Here is a 13,405-nt window from a genome sequence, read left to right as displayed (position 1 = left end):
AATTGAATCATGAAATTTTTCTTCAAATAATGCATAAATGAACTGATTCCAGGGATTGATTCATTTAAGTAAATGTTATATATAGGATCAGAGATAGTCACAGTTCATTCAAATCTTGTTTCAGTAGTAACCTATGACTCTTATAGTACTCTAAAGTGATCACTGATGTGCCATTGATAATAATCTCGAAGTATTGCAAGATTTTAAGTACCTTGTCTTATCTCAGAAAGATGATTTGTATTAGGATCATTTTAGGTTTATAAAAGTGAATTGGTTTTATTTTTTAAATATTGGTAATGTGATTAGTGATACGATAATGTTCAGTGAACTAAATTATTTAGTTAAAACTAGCATACTTCCTGTCACTACAAATCATTCTGGATAAATGGAGTTTAATGTATGTTTTCCTCACATAGTTTTTGTTTTAGAGCAGGATTGTACAACCCGTTTGCTCTTCTGGGCCTCATACCCTACAAAAACCTCTCAGAGACCTAATATGGAATTCAGTACTAGTTCATAAATACAATGCAATCTATACTACCCACTAGCACAACAATTGACAAGGCCTACTTGATTGTGCCACTAGTTGACCATACCTGTTTTAGAAAAAATGTGCTAAGTAATGATAAATGGGAAGGAACTTGCCTGGGTCAAATATTTTAAAATCTTTTTACAGTTATGTTAATGGATTTGTTTTACTTATAATGGAGAAATTCTTGTTCTTCAATCTACCGTGTTCCAGACTTAATATTTTCCTTTTTCATAAGACCAAATAGCCATTTAGAAGAAAAACAGAGTTTTAGAGGGAGAAAACAGTAAGTAAAAAATGATTACCTATGCCTTATTTTAATATTGGTATGGGTCAATATTTACTCATTGTTTTGCCTAACGCATTTTCATTCTTCTCTCCCTTGGAGTTTAAATTCATTTTTCTGTAGCTATTTTCCACACTGAAAAATGTACTTTTATGTTCCCAATTAAAGACATATGCTTTTCTTCATTTGGTTTCTCCATAGTTTCTCCAGTAATCAAATCATCTTTTTAGATTTGTTTCTACATAAGCAGTTCACTACTTCTCTGTCATTTTGAGATTGAACATATTGGCATTAAAGGGATGATAATCATTTTCTGCCACTAAGAGAATGAACCCACCAGTGCAGGAAAGAAGGAAGGTTCTCTGTCTATTTCTTTATGGAAATTGTATGGATATTTAAGGATCACAGTATATGCTGAATTCATGTAATCTGTGGAGCCCTATGAGTAATAAAGAAACATCTAAAAATTGAAGGTGTGCACAGGCATCATCAAATTGGTCATTGCCTCACTGTGATTTAGACTTTTGTAAAGAAATAGAATTTCATTTAGGTTTGCAGGCTGAAGTTTGTAAGAGAGAGAGTTAAAAATGAATAAACACCTTTTAAATTTTTTTTTTATTTGGCAAGAATCATGGAGTCCATGCATATCTATTCATTTCCATAGAAGAGAAATCTTGGACTATGTTTTCCACATTTTTAAGAGATTTCATGTTATGATATGGGGAAAAACATTTAATTGAAACTTTTAATTCTTGAATAACATTTTTTCTGGTTACTTTGTAAAACTGTTAGATGAATTCTTTTTAATTTTTTTAGGGTTTTGTTTTTTTTTTTTGGCAAGGCAAATGGGGTTAAGTGGTTGCCCAAGGCCACATAGCTAGGTAATTATTAAGTGTCTGAGGCTGGATTTGAACTCAGGTACTCCTGATTCCAGGGCTGGTGCTCTATCCACTGCACCACCTAGCCACCCCTAGATGAATTCTTGAAAGCTACTTTGTCAACATTTAACCCTTGTTAATTTAGACTTTGTTTCGTGTGTGTGTGTGTGTGTGTGTGTGTGTGTGTGTTGTCTTGGACAGCTGTGTTACAACCTAGGAATAACTGGATAGTAAGTACTTTTTAAGCTGAATTAAAATCTGTTAAATACATAATACTCTAAACTTTTTTTTCTTCTACTGTCATGGAAAAACTTTCCGGATTATTGCCACTCTGTACATTCAAAAGTAGTGCCATAGCATAGGAACATAATAATTTTAGGAATACTTATGAGACTGCCTTAAGGAGATGACATCTTATGACAAAATCCATTTGATTCTCTTGGATAAGGCCTACTTTATATTTCTATTTAATCACAAATTCTACTGTAATTTCTAAAAGCAATTTAAACTGTACTTTGCAGATTTAGAAATAAGATTGTAATTAATGAATTTAACTCAGATCTCTTTCTCTGCCTTTGTTTAATAGAATTTGAAAGTATAGCCAATCTTATCTTTTCACAAGTTCTGTCCTTTCTTTTTTAAACCAAGGGTCCAATAGTAGCAAAGGTAGAATAGGCCTAATTTAAAAAATATATATTGTTGTCATTTTTTTAATACCACCTTTATTTAAAAATATACTTCTCCCCTTCCCATAAGACCTGAACAATTTTAAGCCAACTTCATTTTTCATCTTCTACTATTGACAGATTTTGAAAAAGTACCAAAAGTCACTTTTGCTGCTTAAACTGAACTTACTAGATTGCTTGATCTGGTTTTTCAACTATAATCATGTCACATCATTTGATATTAATACTAATGCCGAATATTTGAAAGGACCTAAAAGCCAACAAATCTAACCTATACCAAACGTGAATTGCCTTCTGTAATACCTCCAATGAATGAATATCCAGCCTCCCAAACTTTTGGATAGTTTTAATTATTAAGAAATTTTTCTCTACTTCAAGTCTAGATGTGTCCTTTTGTAATTTCTGTGCTTTGTTTTTAGTTGTGCTTTCTTTGATCTCAAGTACTTTATATCCTCATAAATATTTGAAGGTAGTAATTATATCCTTTTCTAGTCTTTAGTTCTCTAAGTCAGATATCCAGTTCCTTTAACCAGTCCTTATATGGCATAGTCTCATTTTTCTAAGGGCCCTTTATATCCTAGTTACTTTCCTCTGGTTGCTTTCTAGGTTAGCAGTGCCCTTCTAAATGCAGATTCAAATGTAAAATTCAGTCAGCTCTTTTTTTAATGATTTCAAAATGACTCCTTTTGGAATATCTTATGTAGAAACTGTGGTATTTTTCTTTTCAACAACAATCTTTTATTATGTTTAATATAGAATTAATATTGCAAGAGAATTAAATTGATCTATAATTTCAAGGTCACATTAAATTCAAGAGCCTAAAATTTTGTGTTCTTCTTTTAGTGGACATTGCTATTAAACTAAAATCTTTTTAAAATCCATCAGTGTATTTTGTTCAACAGGCATTATTGAAAAGTTATGTGTAAAACAGATTTCTACAAATTAAATACACTAAAGAGACTTAATATTTAAGATTTTCTCAGTAACATTTACCTTTGTAAAATAAAGAATACTTCTAATATCAAAACATTGACTACTTACTCTTCTGTTTTCTAAGTTCTGAATTTTATAAAGTGAAACATTAATAGTTGGCCACAGAATTCTTGGTTAGAAACAAGAGGCTGATAGTATTTTCTTGATGAAATCTTAATTTGTTTTTTAAGATCTTTGCTTTCTGTATTGGAGGATATACCATGGCTTTTCTCAGTCCTTATTCCATTTTCCAGAATCATTTGATTATTTCCCTTACTTTGATATCAGTATTTTCTGATCAAGGATCCTCTGATGATAGCGAAATTCACTTTGGAAATTTGCTTATAGATATTCATTAAGGACATAGTTGACCTCACTTTAACATCATAGAGTTTCATTTATCAATTGATTTAATGCTAATTTAATTCCATTTTTTATTTTGGATAAATTTTAATAAAACCTCAATCTGCATATTTCTTAATTTTGCATTTCAAGTTACTTTTAATTTGATAGACTGGTATGTTTCCATGCCACAGTGGGAAGTATGTTAATTTTATCTGACAGACAAGATTAGTAAAGCTGGTGATTGGAAGATCTTGAGAAAAATTGACTGTGATCAAACTTCATTTATTTTTAGAGTTTCAGGTGGGTTATTTGTGAGGGTTGGTAATTAATTTTCACCTCCAATAAACATTTTGAAAGAGTTATACTTTTTTCCTTAAGCAAAAAGTTGCTTTATCTTCTTGAGGTCTTAATGGCAAATAGCATATGTCTCTGGTGAGAAAAATTAGGAAAATGTTTTAGTGAGGTCTTTTTATTTGGAGGTACGTTATTAACAACAAATGTGATGGTGGTTTTTAAGCTTTTCTATCAAAAACAGCTTTGTGTATTAAACCCTTTAAGAGAGCGAGAACGGGACAGGGACAGGGACAGGCACAGGCACCGGGAAAGCCGAAGATCACCATCTCCAGACAGATCCTACAAAAAAGAGTACAAGCGAACTAGCAGGTAAGGCTAAGAACTTGGCTTTGGAACCAGAATTAAATCAGGAAAACATATTGTGTTCACTCTAGTTTTGTGATATTATAAAAAAACAACCCAACATTAGGTCTGAATTTCAAATCTATACAAAAGTTGTTTTGAAGAGCTAGAAGAACTATTAACTTTGGAGATCTCTAACCACCAGAATGTATTAGTCTTTATACTTTTCAGATACATTTTTGGTATGAAGATTTTGAAAGTAAAGCTTGAAAGTCCCTTATTTATTTGGATTTAAATGGTATTACTCAATGGTAGTTACTGAATATTGTCAAAATGTCTAATGAGGATTGTGGCTTATCCTCTAATGCAAGTGTAGGAGTATAGGGTGACAGCACTTTAAGAGTAAAATTATCAGTGAATGCCTGTGAACTTTTGTTTACAAAATTGAGATTGTGCATATAATTAATTCATCTTAATATGTATATAATAATGTTAATTTTGACTGCAAGTTTTTCTTTTCTTTCTTGATGAAGCCGATCTCCAAGTAGAGAGAAGAAGAGAACTCGATGGGAAGATGACAGAGATCGATGGGTTGATAATCAGAATTCTGGCAAGGAAAAGAGCTATACTTCAATCAAGGACAAAGAGCCAGAGGAGATCATGCCTGACAAAAATGAAGAAGAAGAAGAGGATCTGCTTAAACCAGTCTGGATTCGCTGTACTCATTCAGAAAGCTACTATTCTAATGACCCTATGGATCAAGTGGTATGTCTGAAGTGAAGAGGGAAAGCTTTTTGCACATAGTAAACATTTGCTGTGTTGAATTTGAATTTATAATTATCTTAAATAAAACATTTTTCCAAGAGAGACTTTCAAATTAACCTTTTAAGGTTTATATCCATTAACACATAAAAGATTTCTGTGTTTTCCAACCCCCCGTAACCTCTAAATTTCACAATTTTTTTATAAACGACTTCTGATATAAGAATAAATATAAAGCAATTGCCAAGTGAGAATTTCAGAAGGAATAAATTTGTCTCTTAGAACTAGATCATGGATAAGAAAATAATAATAATGAATAGATTCCCATAGGACTTTTTTATCTCAAAATCCCAGGATGTCCTCCTTTCCCTCTGTCTTTGACCAAAATAAAAAAGGCTCTTCTTCCTCTCTTGATAACCCCTCTACTTATGCCCTTGAGACTGTCCTTTTCTGTCTCTTTTTTAAATTTAAGGCAGTGGGGTTAAGTGACTTGCCCAAGGTCACACAGCTAGGCAATTATTAAGTGTCTGAGGTCGGATTTGAACTCAGGTCTGCCTGACTCCAGGGCCGGTGCTCTATCCACTGTGCCACCTAGCTGCTTCTATCCTTTTCTGTCTTGTATAGGAAATTGGAATATCTCTCTTGAATATTTAACCTCTCCCTATTTACTAACTCCTTACTTAATACCTCTTCGCTATTTTCTAATTTTTTTTAAAGGGAGGAATTTGTGGGGCACCGGGGTTAAACTGACTTGCCAAAGTCACATAGCTACTAAGTATCAAGTGTCCAAGTATCCATCAAATATCAAGAGGCCAAATTTGAACTCAAGTCCTCCTGACTCCAGTGCCAGTACTTTACCTACTATGCCACCTAACTGCCCCCTCATATTTCCTATTCTTAAAAATTTCTTTACTAGGCCTTACCATCTCAAGGTATCATCCCATATCTCTCCTCTTTTAAAACCAAATTTCTAAGGGAAAACACAATACAAAACAGTTCTCTATTTGTGGCCTTCATTTCTTATTACTCCTCAATCCTTTGCAGTTTTCTGTTGCGTGTTTTCTCTCATCTAGCTTCATTCTGTACCATTTCACGTAACTCTTTCCTACTATCTACAAAAAGTGAACCTATAAATACTTTGGATTTATTTATTGTTTATTTACTTTAAATATCAAATTTATGAGAAAAAGCTTGATACAAAGATTTTTTTTCCTCTTATTCAGACACTTCCTTTCTTATTTGAGGTACATTTTGTTTCTGCAGAAGCTTTTCAGTTTCTTGTAATCAAACTTTTTTATTTTTTGCAACTTCCTTTATTTAAGAATAATACACTTACTCTTAAGTGTAACAGGTATATGATCTGCTTCTTTTAATTTTTTTTATATCTTTAAACATGAAGTCACATCCTGTTTAGAATTTGTTGTATAAAGTTTAGTACTAAGTCTAGTTACTGCCAAACTACATAACAGTTTTCCCACCAGTTTTTATCAAATAAGGAATTTTTTATTAAGTAATTTTCTTTTACCCCCCCCCCCATATATCTAAGCTGTTTTGAAGACCTGCCAATTTAACCTTATCTCTCATTACCTTTCCTTACTCTAGTGTAGGTCCTTATCACCTCAACTCTGATTATTGCAGTAGTCTGCTGGTTGGTCCAGTCTCCATTTGGCCAATAAAATGATTTTCCTAAAGTATAGGCCTAATCATGTTACTCTCCCCAAAAGTCAAAAGCTAAAACCAACAACTCCAGTATCTTCCTATTTTTTTTTAAGGAGCAACTAAATACTTTTCGTTTTCAATTTCCCTTCATGACTCAGGCCCCTCCCAGGTCTCCTTTCCTTCACACATCTTCCGTCCATTGACAGTGGTATCCTGCCTTTTGGATGAGCAAGACATTCAGTCTCTCAGTTCTAGTAATTTTCTCCAACATTTAAGTAATATTAAAGTTTCCTAAACTTTGCCTTTTGGAATTGCCATTTTTTTCTAGAAACATTGGACCTAGAGTATGAAGGGGAATGTATTAAGAAATAAGATTCCCGGAGCTGACATTATTGTTATTTGCACCCTAAGCTAGACCCTTTGGGTCCTTGGGAATCAAGAAAGGTGCCAATCTCTACTGTGCTATAAAATTGCTTGTGCAGCTGGGACCCTTTTAGATAAGCAGACTATCTTTCTTGTTTTAACCGCTCCCAAGTGAAAAGAATGCCTTTTTTTGCCATCTCCCTTTGGGAGGGGTTTTGTCCTTTTCCAATCTTTTCTACTCCTTTGTCCCTCTCGTGCTAGTCACCTTTTAGGAGGGGGTTTCTGTTTTCTCCTCCTTCCTTTGTTGTACTGTATGTAGACTTCTATATTGATTGTGAACCCTTTGCTCTGCCTTAGGATTCCACATGCATGGTCATTTGTAATAAATCTAGTTGCTATATAGCATTTTATAGAATTGTGAAACTTGTTTTTGTTTAAGGCTGCCAATCTGACTGACCTTCCTGACTTAAATCCCATCTAAAATCTCACCTATAAGAAGTCTTCCCAGTGCTCCTGGCTCCGGGGCTGGTGCTCCATCCACTGTGCCACCTGGCCATACCTACAATTATTACTGTTTTTTTTTTTTAAGACTAGAAGTGCTATTCTCCCTTCAACCCTTTTCTTTTCATTATTTCCCTTGATATTATAGATATTGATGATATTGTAGATTCTTTTCTTCAGGTCCTTCATCCTTACTCCTTTTGTTTTTCAGGTCAAGTTGTTTTCTTTCAACTTCTCAATGTTCACAAAATGTTTCCATATTTAATCCCTACTCTTTTTCAAAGTCCTAAGTGCTTTTCTTCCCTTCTAATTCAACTGAAGTCCTCACTTCATGTGATACTTTTAAAACATCTCATGGAAGCCAGAATTCAGAGTCTAGGCAAATAACAAGAAATACTTTTTTTCTCCTTTTTTGTTTCTTGACATTTCCGTGAATTCTTCTATAATGCTCTCAGTATTTTTCAACTTTTAAAATCCTGAGGGATAATGGAAGGATGATAAGACCAAAGTTGTTACTTTATCCCTCTTAATTTGGCAACTTTTTTTAACAGATACATTTTTTTCCTCATTATCACTGTTAGATAACTTTCGGGATTAGTATTTTTCCCTATTTCTGTCACCCTAGGATTATTAGCAGTAAATTGTCAGAAAGAAGATTTTGTCTTTTAATTACAGGCTAGAAACTGTTTTTTTGGGGGGTGGATATCAAACAATAGGCCTATCATATTACCTAAAATTAATTGGTTATACTTCCAACTTTTTGTCATTTGTTTTCCTTTCAGGGAGATTCTACCGTTGTTGGGACAAGTAGGCTACGAGATTTGTATGAAAAGTTTGAAGAAGAATTAGGGAAGAGGCAAGCAAAAGCAAAGGCTGTGAGGCCCCCATGGGAGCCACCCAAGACCAAATTAGATGAGGATTTAGGTAAGTAAATCTTTGTGGAGCATTAATTTCTAAATTTTCTAAAATTTTGAACAGACTATATCAGTTCTTGAAAATTTTAAGTTGGGAGAATTTGCATTATTTTTAATGACAACAGTAATAAATCAAATTCCATAAATGTGTACTTTCTAGCAGCAGGATACTAAGTCCTGAATAAAATAGTTTCTCTTTTTAACAATATATTGGGAAATTAAAAACTAGCAGAGAAAACACTGGATCATTTGAGAGGATAAAAAAGACACTAATAGCTGCTCTGGTAAGAAAAGAACTTTGTTCAGCCCTAAAGGAAAGTTCTAAGAAGCAGACATGAGGAAGAAGTGTACTTCATAGCTTTTGTAAAGCTATGAGACTGAATGATGGAATGTGAAGTTTAGTAGTTATTTTTTCTGGAACTTAAAAGTATAAGAAGGGAAATTGGAGGATTTATGATAAAAAATGTTTTGGAATCAAAATGTGAAGGACTTTGAATATCAAGTTTGGGAGTATGTATTCTAAAGGCAATGAGAATCCACTAAAGATTTTTGAACAGGGGCATTATCCTATAGTATCTGCTTTGTGTTGCTGAATCAGTTCCTTATATGACTTAAGGACTGGAAAGAAATGAGACTGGGTGCAGGAAGATCAATTAGGAATTTATTGGAGAAATCCAGATGGCTGATGATCAGGGCCTTAAGAAGGATGATAAGCATTTTAGTATGGAGAAGGGGCACATAAGAAATGTTGTGGAATTAGAATCATTAAGAGTAGGCATCTGATTGACTGAAGGCTGAGGGGAAAAAAATGACTGGAGGATGACTTTGAGGTTTGAACCTTGTTCCTGTTAGCATGATGCTGGCTTCATCTGAAATTGGGAAATTTGGAAGATGGATAGATTTGGAAGGAGATTTAATAAGTTCTATTTTAGATTTATTGACTTTGAGATGCCTGACAGACATCTAGAGAGCAGTGTCTAATAGGCAGAGTGTTGGAAGATTAATGTTAATGTGAAAGATAAGGTCTTGGGGGGGCGGAGCCAAGATGGCTACAAGAGCTGATCTTGTCATAAATCTTTGAAACTAAGGACAGACTTCAAATTTTTGAGAGACAGAACCCACAGAGGGACCCAGTGAGGCAGTTCTCCTACTCAAGGTAACCTGGAAAAGATCAGAAAGGCTCTGCTCCCCCAGGTTAGAGGGGTGGCCCACCAGAGTAAAAGAACTTCAGCCCCCCCCCCCCCCCCCCCCCCGCCCCTAGGCAGTTCCAAGTTCCAGGGCTCTGGGAGCCACAGTTCACAGCAGCAGGGGAGTTTCCTGAGCTATGCCTCAGGAAGCACCAGGCACAAATTGGGGGAAGGGGGGGAACCTCTGCCAGAGCAAGCACAACCCTCAGGGCACACAGCACACAGCAAGCAGCCTGCCCACTGCATTCCACATCCAGGAAACATAAGTAGGCTGAGCCCTTAAGCAGGAGCCCCCCAGAGCATGAGCCCATTGAGCTGAGGGAGGGGAGTGAAGAGAGAGACTGCCAAGCTCTGTCCTCTGCCCCTGGGACAGGACTCTGGGACTCTGACCACATTCAGATCCTGATCGCAGTCTAGGGCCCCCCCACAATAGAACAGCAGGGCCCCCCCCCCACCTCAGCCCTGTGGCAGAGGGGGGCGCATATGGTCATTCACAGACCAGGAGGGAGGACAGAGCCTTACACACTGAGACCCTTATGGGAGTGTCCCAAAAGCTCAGGAAGCACCCCAAAATCAAGCCAAGGCTGGAAAAATGAGCAAGCAGAGAAAAAAGAGGAACACCATTGAGAAATACATTATCTGTAATCCCAAGAAGGCTCAATATATTCAGTCCGAAGATGAGGAAACACAAGCTCCTGCATCTAAAGACTCCCAAGAAAAACAGAAATTGGGATCAGGCTATGACAGAGCTCAAAAAAAGACTTTGAAAATCAAATGAGGGAGTTTGAAGAAAAACTGGGAAAAGAAATGAGATGCAGGAAAAGTCAAGGAAATCCAAAAAAATGCTGAAGAAAATAGCATGCAGCTTAGGTCAGATGGATAAAACAGTTCCAAAAAGTTATTGAGGAGAAGAATGCTTTAAAAAGCAAAATTGACCAGATGGAAAAAGAGATAAGAAAACTTTCTGAGGAAAACAAATCCTTCAGACAAAGAATAGAACTCAGGGAGACTGATGAATTTACGAGAAATCAGGACTCATTACTAAAAAACCAAAAAAATTAAAAATTATAAGAAAATGTGAAACATCTCATTGAAAAAACAACTGATGGAAAACAGATTTAGGAAAGATAATTTAAAAATTATTGGAATACCTGAAAGTCATGATCAGAAAAAGAACCTTGACATCATTTTCAAAGAATTACTACAGGAAAATTTTCCTGATATCCTAGAACCAGAGGGCAAAATAGAAATGGAAAGAATCTACTGATTCTCTCCCCCCCCCCCCCCCGCCCAGAGAAAGAGATCCCAAAAAACCAACCCCTAGGAATATTATAGCCAAGTTCCAGAACTCCCAAGTCAAAGAGAAAATATTACAAGCAGCCAGAAGGACACAATTCAAATATCACGGAGCTGCAGTCAGGATCACACAGGACTTAGCAGCAACTACATTAAAAGCTCATGGGGCTTTGCAACCAAGAATCAGCTACCCAGCAAGAATGAATGTCCTCTTCCAGGGAAAAAGATGTACTTTCAGTGAACCAGGGTAATTTCAGATGTTCCTTTTGGAATGGCCAGAGCTGAACAGAAGGTTTGATCTTCAGATACAGGACTCAGGTGAAGCATAGAGATTGGAGGAGAAGGGGAAAATAGGAGGGACTTAATGAGAATGAATTGCATGTATTCCTTTATAGAAAAATGATACTACTGATAATACTCATATGAACCTTCTCAGTTAATAGAGCAGGTAGAAGAAGCTTTTATAGTTGAAGCACAGGAGAAAGCTGAATTTGAAGATAAAATATGTTGTAAAAATGGAGTCAATAGAAAAAAGGGAAATGTAATGGGAAAAAGAAAAAGGAGAGGGGGAATAGGCCAAGATATTTCATTTAATAAGATTTTTCTTTATTACAATGAGCTATTGCAATGATATGGAAGGGGGGAAAGGCAAGGGGGAATGAGGGAATGTTTGCTCTCATTAGAGGTGGCCGGGAGAGGATACAGCATATATACTCAATGTGGTATAGGCATCTGGAGTAAGGGGGTGGACAGGGGGAAAGGGGGGATGTGAGTGATGGAAGAGAGGATGGACCATGGGGGGAGAGTGGTCAGATATAACACATTTTCTTTTTTACTTCTTACAAGGGGCTGGGATTGGATGGCCTGTCCGGGACCATCGGGCCAGGTGGATGCTGGGCCTAAGGGGTGGTAGGAGGGCTCGGGTCTCTTGGCCCCAGGACCAGGGATCCGTCCGCTGAGCCACTCAGCTACCCTACAGCAGAGTCAGAGTGAAAGGAGAGAGAAAATATAGTACATGGTAGTGGAGAAATACAAAAGGAGGGAGTTGCGATCAGCAATGGTGCAAGTAACTTTTTCAATGGACTTATAAAGAATGTGATATACCCGCGACAGAGTTGTTGGTGTTGGAACAAAGACTGAAGCACATTTTATTATTATTTTTGGGGGGTGCAGGGCAAGTGGAGCTGGGTGGCCTTCCTGGGGCCGCATAGCAGGGTGATCGTTGGGTGTCTGTGTCCAGATTTGGACCCAGATGCTTCTGACTCAAGGGCCAATGCTCTGTCTGCCACCCAGCCACCCCTACTATTATTATTACTATTTTATTTTATTTTGGGTCTTTTTTTTTTTTTTTTTTTTTTTTTTTTGGTTTTTGCTGGGCAGTGAGGTTGGGGTGGCTTGCATGTCACACGGCTGGGTGATTGTTGGGTGTATGGGACCGGATATGGGCTCAGGTGCTCCTGGCTCCAGGGCTGGTGCTCCATCCATTGCACCACCTGGCCATACCTACAATTATTATTTTTTTTTATTAATTTTAATTTTTTCTCTCTATCACCCAAGCGAGTCTATATTTTTGGGGGGAGGGGGTATTTTGTTTACTCTTAAACAAGAACATTTTATTAACGTATAAAAACGTATTTGTACAAAATGAGAATAAATATTAAATATTGAAAAAAAAGAAAGAAAAAGGCTTGATTAATAGTTTGTAAGTTAATTATTTAGAGAGACTTCACTCCATGGGAGATGATAAAAATAGCTAAGCAAGAGAGAGAGAGTGAAGAAAAGTAACAGAATGAGATTCAGTAAGAGTCCTGGGGGGGGAACCTTTCCCCTTTCATGAGTAAGAATTGGGTGATCTTGCAAAGGAGGCTTGAAAAGGATTGTTCTGAGAAACAGGAAAGAATGGCGTTTCTGAAGCCAAGGAGTAAAGCTATTTAGGAGGAAGGGGAGCATCAATATTGTCAAAAAACATGTAGAAGTTAAGGATGATAGAGATTTAGAAAATCCATTCAGTTTAATGTTTCATTGATAAATCATGGATAACTTTTAAAAGGACAGTTTTGCTTAGATTGGTAAAGTTAGAGACAAGATTTCAAGGGAATAGAAAATGAGAACATGTATTTTTTACATGCATTGAATTTAAAACCTGAAGCTCTTTCTTAGCTCTTTCTTGGTTTGTTTACTAGAGACTCTCTGGTTTTGTTTTCAGAGCAATTACGCTATATTTATTCTATGATATAGATGCTTGCTTTCTCCCTTTTTTTTTCTTTAAATGAAAGTCAGAGGAATATTAACTATCCTAATTTCATTTACTTACAGGACTAAGAATTTCCCTCTTTGCCCTTAGAGATCATTTTGGAGTCAAGATAAATCTTGCTCATGCTTGCAACTTTT

General features: G+C 36.1%; 1 protein-coding gene across 5 annotated transcripts in view; it reads left to right on the top strand.

Annotated features, from left to right (window-relative positions):
- The window catches only part of DROSHA (drosha ribonuclease III), a 97,195-nt gene that overhangs the window by 10,983 nt on the left and 72,807 nt on the right, over positions 1-13,405 (top strand). For all 5 annotated transcript variants that reach the window (XR_012471664.1, XM_074201718.1, XM_074201716.1 and 2 more), the window contains 3 exons: positions 4,255-4,359; positions 4,866-5,097; positions 8,400-8,541. Coding sequence is in view for 4 of the 5 variants with exons in the window: in XM_074201718.1 (XP_074057819.1) it covers positions 4,255-4,359; positions 4,866-5,097; positions 8,400-8,541 (479 nt within the window). In the remaining variant the exon portion in view is untranslated. The remainder of the gene's footprint in view (positions 1-4,254; positions 4,360-4,865; positions 5,098-8,399; positions 8,542-13,405) is intronic.

Source organism: Macrotis lagotis, chromosome X (assembly GCF_037893015.1).
Source record: "Macrotis lagotis isolate mMagLag1 chromosome X, bilby.v1.9.chrom.fasta, whole genome shotgun sequence".
NCBI classification, from domain to species: domain Eukaryota; kingdom Metazoa; phylum Chordata; class Mammalia; order Peramelemorphia; family Peramelidae; genus Macrotis; species Macrotis lagotis.
The sequence above is the reverse complement of the archived record's forward strand: the minus strand, read 5'-3'. Positions and strand labels throughout refer to the sequence as shown.